General features: G+C 35.2%; 1 protein-coding gene and 1 long non-coding RNA gene across 3 annotated transcripts in view; one reads left to right on the forward strand and one right to left on the reverse strand.

Annotated features, from left to right (window-relative positions):
* The window catches only part of LOC116295595 (phospholipid-transporting ATPase ABCA3), a 30,419-nt gene extending 27,265 nt beyond the window's left edge, over nucleotides 1-3,154 (forward strand). The window contains exons 43-45 of one of the 2 annotated variants that reach the window (XM_031703463.2): nucleotides 346-521; nucleotides 844-969; nucleotides 2,105-3,154. In XM_031703463.2, the coding sequence (XP_031559323.1) occupies nucleotides 346-521; nucleotides 844-969; nucleotides 2,105-2,182 (380 nt within the window). In that variant the 3' untranslated portion in view covers nucleotides 2,183-3,154. The remainder of the gene's footprint in view (nucleotides 1-345; nucleotides 522-843; nucleotides 970-2,104) is intronic. The other variant, XM_031703464.2, reaches the window with a different exon arrangement.
* Nucleotides 3,155-5,013: 1,859 nt separating this feature from the next.
* LOC116295604 (uncharacterized) lies at nucleotides 5,014-5,874 on the reverse strand. Its single transcript, XR_004197032.1, has 3 exons — nucleotides 5,497-5,874; nucleotides 5,323-5,405; nucleotides 5,014-5,175 (listed from the first exon to the last, which is right to left on the reverse strand). It is a non-coding gene; the product is annotated as an uncharacterized LOC116295604 (long non-coding RNA).
* Nucleotides 5,875-11,781: the final 5,907 nt, after the last annotated feature.

Here is an 11,781-nt window from a genome sequence, read left to right on the forward strand (position 1 = left end):
ATTCAGTCGACATGTTTTACCGACGCTAACTAGTCAATTGTATGTTTTCACCTTCAGAGGAAAATTCATGTTTCTATCAGTTTTTGACAAGACAAATCGAAAACTTCGATTAGTTTTTTATTTTTCTATGATGGGATAACAAAACAACCATTCTCAACTTAATGGTCCTTTCTAGACATTTTGTTTTGTTGGTTATGTTTCTGCGAGTTTGGCGGGAACTTTTCGCGCCAAAACAGCGCGCGCGCTCGCCCCTTTGATTTAGAACTTTGAGTGACTGTCCATCTGATTCATGAAAGCAGATGTTTAGCTGGTAATTTAGATCTTATTCTATTTTATCTTTATCAGGTGCTTATCAAAGTCTCCAAGCTAATGCTGATGTCAAATTTCGATCATCACCAGTGACGCCTTTCCAGCCCGTGGTGCAAGGCCCTGATAATGGGAACCTCGCAGAAGATATTCAACGAGTCAAAGCCTTTATCGATGAATCATTCCCGGGAGCTGTCCTAACAGATTCTCATGCTGTAAGCCTTTTAACTTCTGAAGCATTGAAGATATCCTGAAATCCTTGATCAATCTTCTATTTTTTATTTTTTATTTTTGCAAATGCTCTGCTACCAAAGGGTATCTCATGCCATAGCCCGCGGCTAATGTAACAATATGGAAAATCATAGTTCCGTAGCACGACTATATCTTGACCACTGCTTGTTGTATTTCGTAAAAGGGTTTATCGGAGGGCTATGTACTTTAGCCATTATATGATCCTATCAAAAGACTTTGATAACATCCAACATTAGTATAAAATGCAGCATATTTATTTGACTCATTTGTTTATTTCACTTGAAGGGCATGTTGACGTACCAAATCATTAACGAAGACCTGACATGGTCACAAATATTTGGTCAACTTGAAAGAAATCGAGAAAGTCTCAACATTATTGACTACAGTGTTAGCCAAACCACTCTTGAGCAGGTACGTCAGTCGTACTCTATTTAACAAATAAAACAGTTTTTCCGTGCTCCGTTTACTAATAAAGCACGCAGGAAGTGGCGTAAACATTCGCTTTATTATATAGCTACTAATTTTTGTCGGCAGAATCTAGCAGCACATCAGCATTGTGCTCCGTTCACTGATAAAGCACAGTTTTCGACCAATCAGCGCGGGCGTACTACCCTAACTACATAATAAATCCTTCTACACCATAACATGTACATCATTAGAAATATAGTATATACGACAGTCGTGATTGTTAGCTCAAAAAGGTTTACCGTTTTCAAATGTCTCCTCTCTGAAGAGCGTTTTCAATAAGGGATAAAAATCAAATTTATTTTGGTCCCTGTGAGGATCTGGGACCGAAACGTATGACGCCTGCGAAGGAGACTTCATGACACATGAACCCAGTATGTTTTTAGCTCAATGACCCAAGGGAGCACGGCAGACATAATGTTTTTTATTGGTCTTCCTGTGGTAATGACGTATGTTGACGAATACGGTGATCCGCGAAAAATAGCGTGGGCTCAAGTAAATATAAACCGCCATATTTGTTTACTAATGAGACCGCGCGACATTTAAGAAACCGCATGCGCGTCCATACTACAGGAAGACCAATCAATTTAATTATGTACCACAGGAAGACCAATCAACAAACGTATGTCTGCCGTGCTCCCTTGAATGACCGCAACCTCTAAAGTGGTGGGACGTATATTCAAAAGAAAAGTCGACTTCGACTATAAATATTTGGGGGGAGCTGGGGGCTGTATGCGCCTTGAAAAACTAGAGCCAGGATATTAAATAAGCCCACACATGTCCTTCCTAGATCTGATTTGCTATCTCATAAATATATTGCTTAAGGCCGGTTTAGACGGTACGATATTCACCTACAACTATCGTATACAACACGCTCGCGCCATCCTACAACTCGAGTCGTAGCGTGTAAATCAAGTCTACAACTCGCCTACGACAGACGCGAGCGTGTTGTATACGATAGTTGTAGGCGAAAACCGTCTAAACCGGCCTTTAGTAGACTGTGACGCAAGGTTGGATAATTTGCTATTATATTTTGAGTATTCTTCCTGTGATGAAGCTTGTTCCTTTTGTTGCATTTTAGGTGTTTATCAACTTTGCCAAAAACCAGTACTTGGACGAAAAGACTAAAAAAAAGAAGTGTGGTTGTTTTCCTTGTTAAAGGAGGAAAAAGATCTTCAGTCGAAAATTGCATTATACAACTTTAATTGCACGGTGTAAAGAGGCCTCTACACTTGTTTAGTTATAGATTATTTTCTGGAAATAAAGTTAGTTAGGTGTTCATTCAAAAATCCTAAAAAATGAATAACAATGATAATAATAATAATTTTTTTACGATAACTTACAAATTTCTCGCGCGCTGATTGGGTTTTTTTTTATCATCAATAAGAGGACAGACAGATAAAACTGACGTCAACGAGCGTGCGCTCTTTTCGTTGGTTGTTTTGATCGCTAAAAATGAGAAGTTTTTATCGTTTTTGTTATTGTAAAAAACAAACGGACATCAGATTTTTATGTGTCTGTCCTCTTATTGACAATAAATTTCGCCATCACATTGTCAAAGTAGTATGTGGATCCACACTACTTTGACAATGTGATGACGCAATTTATTGTCAATAAGAGGACAGACACATAAAAATCTGATGTCAATTTGTTAAATAGAGTATTTCACAAAGTTTCAATATTTCACATATCCTATTAAGAAATGAAATATATAGAATTTAAATATATAAAATACAGGTTACAAAATGTACAATGGTACAAAAAATATTGTCTCTGATGAAGATAAATAAATAAATATGATTAATTTAATTATAAATTATAATATTTACGAAATAAATACGTTTTAACATTGGATTTAAAGGAAACAGGGGAGTTGGAGTCTCCGATGGCTCGCTCGGTTGTATTCCAGAGTCTGGGGGCGACGGCGAAGAAAGATCTGTCGCCGTATGTCTTACTGACTGTTTTAGGCGGAGCAATTAATAGATTTTGATGTTCAGATCTTAATTAGCGTGGAAGATTGTAGCGTTTAAATAGTCCAGATATATATTCCGGAGCCAGATTGTTAAGTGCTTTGAAAACAGAAGTATCTTGTAATCGATGCGAGCTTTGCACTAATCAAAGGCCTATTCAATATGTTCTTTTCTGGATTATTTTATGGACCTTTATGGTCAAATACTGGCCCTCGTGGCTTTAGTTTCAAAATTAGGTATTTTCTTTACTCACTTATCATATTAAAAAACCTTTATACTTCCCAGATTTTCCATCCCACCCCCTCTGTGGTAAAAATCAGACACTGTCAAATACCCTCCTAGGTACTACCTTTCAACCAATCAAACCCGTCCGGGAATGGCACCCAGTCCTCTTGACTTACGTCAAGCGTGCTCTACTTACACTAAACGAGTTGGGGTGGGGTTTCAAGGTAGTCTAAAAAATAGGGCTCCAGTATGATGAGGTTTTATTATACCTACACACCTTCCAGAATCCCTCTCGCGGGTTGCTTTTTTATAAGTGCCAATTTTCACATACTAGATTATTATTATACATTATTCTGCACTGATTAGTACTAAATAGCACTAATTTGACAATAGAAACACTATTTAGTCAAATGAATTCTTGGTCTATCAACAATGCTGCAATCTGATTGGATGAGCTACTAATAGGCTAAAGTTATAGCCTAATAGTGGCAAAAAGTGACGGCTTTGAATACCAAAAGATTCAATTTACCTTTCACTCAAAACGTGTTTGCATCTATATTTGACCGTCTAGTTGGATTTGACAAAATCAATCAATCCTATCACTATCATGGACTATGATTTCATTCGGTCTCGATAATTAATTGCTAATTAGTAATCGCTTATTCCATTGTTGTTTTTTTTATTCTCATTTGACTTTTAGACAATGACTATTAGATTTTCGTGGGTTTAGAGTACTTTTAGAATGAAGGCATTTAACCCGTGAAATAAAAATTATTAGTCAACGTGTAATAGTCAAACAGACACAAAAGAAAACGATGGAATTAAGGTCTACTAATGTGTGTTAGTCTAATAACTATTTCACGGGTTTCAATGACTTCACTCTACTTCGCCCCTGAAAGAATAGACAACCTAATGCATAGTAGTAGGCCGAAATTCCACTGTTTTCTTTTGTTTTAATTTGACTGTTAGTCACTAACTATACAACTTGTTTCATGAGCAAAGTAAAATCACTCTAGAATTTACAGCTATTTCATAAATGTTGAATACTGATTACTGCATACTGAATAGAGTACAAACACTAAAAGTGTGCAACACTTTGCACTATTTAGTTGTAAAGAGTGCTAATTAAACAATAGAAAATAGGATTAGCATTATTTAGCAGTATTTAGTGGTATTTGTGTTGCACACTTATAGTGTTTGTACTCTAGTGCTTTTCAATACCAAAGGGCATTGTGGGTCTCGTTAATTTGAAATAAGTAGCAAATATACAGCAATTAACTCTACATGCAGTTAGTATATTGTTTTAGATGGAATACACTAGAGTACAAACACTAAAAGTGTGCAACAGGTACTTTGCACTATTTAGTGGTAGATAGTGTTAATTAAACAAAACAGGATTAGCATTATTTAGCAGTACTTAGTGGTATTTATGTTACACACTTAGTGTTTGTACTCTAAAAATAGAATAAATAATTATTAACCCTACTTTAGACAATGTCGCTATGACCCACAATACACTTCGGTCTTGAAATGCACGATTCAGTATGCAGTATTCAACCTTTTCTGAAATAGCTGTATACAAGTTGTAAAAATAAGTACAAAGCAATTTTTACATTGATTTTTATTAGATCTTTAACTTTTACAATAACTTAGTAACTTAATCAGGAGATCCTGTTATATAATATTAACAACGATTACTTTACTATACTTAAGTATATTTGTAAAATCCAGCAACTATATCACCAAGTATAATTTACATTTTGGTTGTCTCCTACAGTTCAAAACGGTAGCGATAGCGAATAAAAGTATTAAAGTCATAATATATCTATAAGGTAGGTGATATCTTGCTGGACTCTACTAAAATTTTAATTTTCTGTTATTTAAAATAAATTTTGAAGTCTAACGAAACGCATGCAGAGCAGCACATCTGGCGAAGTAGACCGTCAGACAATCTAACCTGGAAGATGAAAAAGAAAACAATTTTTTAACTTTTTAGTATAACAATCGATATCATTGAAAGCAAATGCACACAGTACAAATATCAAAGTTTCTTAAGGATTCATTGGATGGAACAATGTTTCCCAGGCATGCGCTGTAGGCTTACTTTGGACATGGCATCGCTAATCCTGGTGTGAGAAATCGTCTCATGCTAGGTCATCCCAGTCTACAAATTCAGGGGGAACAAAACTGGAAAAAGGGAAGAAAAGAAAAGGAAAAGAAAGAAATTAGTAATTAAAACACAAAAACAATAATTAAGAAAATTCCCCGTATACTTCACTGATAATTCATAAATTCAACAGCATGCCAAACAATGGTCGTTAATGACAGAACGGTAGTGGTATTTGCACGGTGTGTCATCACCTGCTGAATATATCAGAGAGAGAAATGAATTTAAAAAAACGCATTTAAAAAATCATGTACTATTTTTTTAACATGAATGAATGCTGGAAGAGAATAGAACTTTCCCGAATTTATTTGAGTACGCGAAACAATAGCTTCAAGTCGAGGTTTGACTTGTTGCGTTCTTACATTTACTGTATTTTATCAAGTTCAACTTTGTCTTGGAGCCATAGTGTTTCATGGTCTCTCAAGCGAATTCGGGAAAGGTGGAATCGTTAGCGAGATGAAAATCGGCTGGCAACTCGAGATACTTAAAAGGTTTTCTGAAAAAGAAAAGGAAAAAGAAATTAGTAAATGAAATCGTTAAGATTTAGTCTACACTGCTACACTAGAAGCTCTTTTTTGCGCAAGTAAAGAAGTGTAAACTAATTTTATTTTTAAATTGTTATCTATACTTAAATAATATCTAATTTATAAGGGGAGCTGAAAATCAGAAGTAATCGTTAGTACATATCTGAAAATGAGATAATAATGGTTAGCATAGCTGAAATGAAAATCGTTGTTAGAATTTCCCCAAGGGATGGCATATTTCAGAGACTTAACCGAACTAAGCGAGCTGTGTCAGCAGCTCTTTACAAGTAGGGCAGACCCTACCAATACTTACTCCAGTCAGCTCCGGAATATACCAAGGGGAGGATATTCCATCAAAATCAATAGAAGTAAGCGAACTGTGCCACCAGTTCTTTGCAAGTAGGTCAGAACCTACCATACTTACATCTATCGAAGATGGAATATCCCTAGACCCAATAACTTTCGAAATTCTACCCCATAAGTTGGTAATTCGGACAAATGCTAAAAGTTTTAAGGAAATAAATAAAAATAGAAAACACTGTCGTTAATATTAGTACTTATGACTATATCTTTATTTCAACTTCAAATTATTACAATTAATACAGGTTATAATAGTATACAAGTAGTGTTTACAACATGTTTCAAACAAGATATAAATCCCCGACACACCTCAACGACCACTCACTCGCTCAATAAATTAGAAGTCTTCAGTAACAATCCCTTTTAAATCTTATTCAGTAAGTCTCCCTCAATTCAAAAAACCTTACAAGGTAATCTATGAGCCTATGTTAGTATGAATTCTTAATAATCAGCAATCTATCGTATCAGCCTCTGTTCGTACTAGTATGAATACTTTACAATAAGTAATCTATGAGCCTATAATTGTAAGTATAAAAACCTAATAATCGGTAATTATGATCTACGAGCCTATGTAAGTATGAACACCTTATCGGTAATCTGCGAATTTATGTTTTTAAGTATGGAAACCAAATATTCGGGCCGCCGAAATCAAACTTATATCCAAAACATATTGACGAAAAAAAATAAATTCATGACAGACTTTGCACTTTTTATTGAAAAAGTGCGCAGTTTTTAAGGTTATGACTCAGCGTTTTGATTCATAATTCTTAAAAATAAATCAAAATATTGAGATGACTGATAATTCAATTGCAGCAGTAACTGCGCAATTGACATGCATTTAAAAAGTATATACAATAATATATATTGCATATAAAATAGCAGCGTAAAAATGCATCGAGGGGAGTGGGGACGGGGACAGCAAATCTTCTGTCCACATCCCTAACCCTCGATACTTCTTTGCGCATACTATGTCTACTGATCTAGGTCTTAAAGCTACCAATGATTATAAAAAAAAAAACTATCGTGGATTGAAGCGAAGTCTTGCTGCAACCAAGTTTGGTTGTTCTTGGAAGATCTGCAAAGCAAGGTTTTTAAATGCCATGGATGTAATAGAAAACATCAATGTTAAAATGATTGATGATTTCCATCGATATCTTTCCTCTCATGACATTTAGCGTTAGTCTTGGACAACCGTCATTGAGATCTCACACGTGTAGTCAGGGTTTGAAGGAAAATATAAGCCAAAACTGAATGAATGAGAAAAATGGGAATGAGAATTAAAATTTGAAAATATGAATTTTGAAAATGTTCAATAATTTGAAATAAATGGATAATGTTTAATTGCTTGTTTTATTATGGAAAAACTCAGTGCAACTATCGGATGTTGAATTTCAAAGCAACAATCAAGAATGGATCAAATAGACCATAAAGAGGTATAATTGTTTTTGAGACATTTAAATTTGAAAGAATATACTCGTTTTGCATTACCGTTTAAATTTTATTTAAATTTTTCAAACCCTGACTGTGAGACCGAGCAGTGTGGTCAGAACGAAACTTAACCTGGGCGTAGTAGAGATAACAAAATCTAGCTTAACTGACCACAACCGCACAATACAATGACAGAACTCCACCTACTCTAAATCAAGGACTACAACACAGTTTATGCTCTACACGAGCTGTAGTTGAAGACGTTCCAGATCCAGCGTACTCGGTTTTCCTTTGGACATCACCAACTCGTGGTCCTAATATTCAGTGAAAATCTATCCTAATTGGTTCATTTGACCCTGGCCGATTGACCAGTCAAAAACGCTAAAATCCCCACCTATAGTTTTATTGGTAGCTTCTAATGTGCTTTTCCCTGGGCTCCACACTTGATATTTCTGGAGCCCTCTTAGTTCTAATCCTAACCTTAGGTTAAATTGAAATGGTAGCTTTTGGTTTCTGACTTATCTCGATGCCAAAAGAAAGTGAATATTTCAAGGTTTTTTTAAAGTCGCAAACCAAAAACTAAGAAATTTTGTTCTTTTAATCGTGTTCCATATTTGATTTAGGAACCGTTCCGTTTCCCTGAAAAAAGTCACAAGATCTCTTAAACAAGCAGGAAGAAAATGAATTAGTCGAAACCGAAATTAAAGAGTAGTAAAATAAAGTTTTTTTGGACAATTTTGGAGCTTGTTTAAAGATTCGTTGTGTTGCAAAACAAGAAATCAATACTCAAAAATTGGTCCTCTCGCTTGCTGTAGCCGTTCTTGTCGTCTGTTTGCCTGGAAAAGAAATTAAAAAGTATCGTTAGGAATGAATATTTATTTACTAAAATACTTTATTACTTAAATTTTTTCCACATTGTTCGCCAAGAAAAAAAGGGGTTACCCAAATTATTTTGCTATATTTCTACAACTAGAACAGGATAACGCTTTGGTCCATAACGAAGGCCTCGGTTCTTTATTCGGCAAGAATCATTAGTATTCCATAAAGGTAACATCGTGAAAGAAAACGTGGTATAATTCCTTTATTGTACCAATAATAACCATAAATTCATAGAAAAGTCATTTTGAAGCGCGCGCAAAGTCATTCCAACATGCGATTCTTTCATAATCCGAAGAACAAAAAAAGTATTGTACACTTTGAAAAGTCGTCTCCAAGATGCCTTCGTTCTTTATTCCAAAATGCTAAACGTCTATATTCTAAGCAGTTTTTGTCGATGAAGGCTTAGCTTTTACTGTAAAAGCTTTCTATAGCTAGAAGATTGGTTTTGGATATGAATGAACAGTGTAAAAAAATTCTTTACTGAGAGAAAATCGAAACGCTACAAAATGAATTGCGAACATGCAATTTGTTAAGCAAATAGAAGTTTAAAAGCTCTTTGCAAATAGTGGATTTTAGATATTTTTGTACTTTCTAAATTTCTAGTAAACCCAATAAAGCTCAACAAAACAAGAAAAATCAAAAACGGACAAAAGACACTTACCAAACTATTCTGCAAAATAATGTGGTCTATAAAACGTGCTCCTGACTTATATACTGAGCAATGATCACGTGACAATAACATGTCAATCACCTGGCTTCATCCAATAGGATCAGAGATATTTAGGATTGCTTTTCTATGATTGGTCAAATTATTGAATATTTTTCAATTCTTAATGCACGATAATTTTAGAGGCGCGAAAATCTACGAGTGCAAACATTCCTCTTTCTTTCATGACTCGCTATACGTTTATAATTTGCAAAGAATTTAGAATATTTATTTCGCACTGGAATTTTCAATGGAACTGGCAAATCTAGATCTGCCGCAATTTTCTGGTGCACGTGGCGCACGGGTTCGATGGAGCGCAGCTTTCACGCACAACGCTGATTATTACGGAGCCCGATTAGTGCCGTGCAAATTTCGTGATTGTTTTTACTTTTCTCGACTTTTTTCACGACTTTTTTCTCGACTTTTTTCTCGACTTTTTTCTCGACTTTTTTCTCGACTTTTTTCTCGACTTTTTTCTCGACTTTTTTCTCGACTTTTTTCTCGACTTTTTTGACCGCTTACTAGCTGGTATTGCAGGCTCCGTTGTTTAAGGAATACAAACATGACTCATGTTTCGTAACGTTGCCTTCAACCGAAACACTTTTATTCTTAACTCAATATTCATTGTACGACGTACTTTATCGTTTACTGTACCATTGCTACCTACCTTTCTACGATACATATCCATGAGTATACTCATATAAGTCTCGTACGCTCAACTCGTTCCAATCACCCACTGCCTTAATATCTATTTATTTATTTTATGCTATTTATTTTTCTTTTCTTTTTCATCATTTTTCTTAAAATCAATCACTTTTCACATACGTACCCCCCCCCCCCCCCCACCACCACCATCTCCCGTGCTTGAGTCCGAATACCTGTGTCAAACTTAGTGTAGTTGGGTTTTTAATACCTAATAATAAATAATGTAAATATTATAATAATGATAATAGTTTATTATTTGTATTGCGCAATTTAACATGTTAATATGATCAACTGCGCATTACATATAGGTACACTAAAATACAAGGCATAAAATCTCTAAAAAACTACAAAAAGAGTATATAAAAGATTTAATAACTAAGGTCCAGTTTAGACGTCGAATCCCGCACGCGCCGAATCCAATGCAGACAAACCAAACATTAGTTTGTCCATCTGCACTAGACCCGACACGCGCGAAATTCCACGTCCAAACCGGGCCCAACACGTTAAAACAAATGGGAAACTAATTTGTAAATATTAAGTAAAAGGAAATCTAATTAAGAGCTAGTCTAAAAAGGTGGGTCTTTAACAACGTCTTGAATCTATTAAAATGTCTCTCGTTACGTATCTCTTGAGGTAAATTGTTCCATAACTTCGGAGCAGCAAACGAAAAAGCACGGTCTCCTAGTGTCTTTTTGGTCAAAAAGCTTGGCGGCTGCAAAAGCAAACCTTTAGAAGACCTAAGATTATAAGAATTGTTATCCTTAATGCTAACCAGTTCACATATATATCTTGGGGCAAGCCCATAAATTGCTTTAAAAGTAAATAAGATAACTTTAAAATCTATCCTAAATTAACTTATATTGTAAATAATGTAAATATTGTATAATACATGTATACTACACGTATTTTTGACCTGTATTTTACCCCATACAGAACTTGCATTTGCAGCTCGCCATATTGTCCATGCTCTCAGCATAGAATGAGCCTGCTCTACTGTTGTTCAGCTGTCAAAAAAAGTCGAGAAAAAAGTCGAGAAAAAAGTCGAGAAAAAAGTCGAGAAAAAAGTCGAGAAAAAAGTCGAGAAAAAACTCGGGAAAAAAGTCGAGAAAAAAGTCGAGAAAAAAGTCGTGAAAAAAGTCGAGAAAAGTAAAAACAATCACGAAATTTGCATGGCACTAATCGGGCTCCGTAGATTATACACGGAACGATTCGCGACGACAATTTTTCGCGATACACCTTTGTGGGAAAAAGTGATGCCGTGTAACATTCCACGCACGACGATTGCCGGATGCATTAACAGTTTGCAAGCTTTTAATTCAGCTTCAAAAACTCGCAACGCAGAATGGCGAACTTTTTGCAAGTTGACTCGTGTAGCAGCTAGCTTCAACAAAGATTTTTCGCGCAACGCATGCCCACAATGCTGTTTGACAGGTACAAATGCCAATGGGAGGTGCTAAGCTAGAGGTTTACTTATAAATTCAAAGCATACATTATCTAAACTTGTGCGTGATGGCAGCCTTAGAACTGTAATCTTATATCGATATTTTTAATAGCTAATTGATCGGTTTTTTTTTTAATCTTGTTTTCATACGATAAGAAATAGTAATTAGAAAACTGATGTCTAGCTTAGTCTGTAAAAACTTTAATTTTCTCTCTCATAACACAAGATTTCTCATTAGCATCCATTATTAATAACGTCACCACAATGGCCGTCATGGTTTTGCAACCCGTCAATAGTATAGTTCGCATATAATAGTCCAATAAGACAGCAGTAGTTCTTTCGATATTTAGTTA

This window comes from Actinia tenebrosa, unplaced genomic scaffold (genome assembly GCF_029948245.1).
Source record: "Actinia tenebrosa isolate PJP-AT-01 unplaced genomic scaffold, QUT_ActTen_1.0 PGA_scaffold4__44_contigs__length_22323623, whole genome shotgun sequence".
Classification (NCBI taxonomy): Eukaryota; Metazoa; Cnidaria; class Anthozoa; order Actiniaria; family Actiniidae; genus Actinia; species Actinia tenebrosa.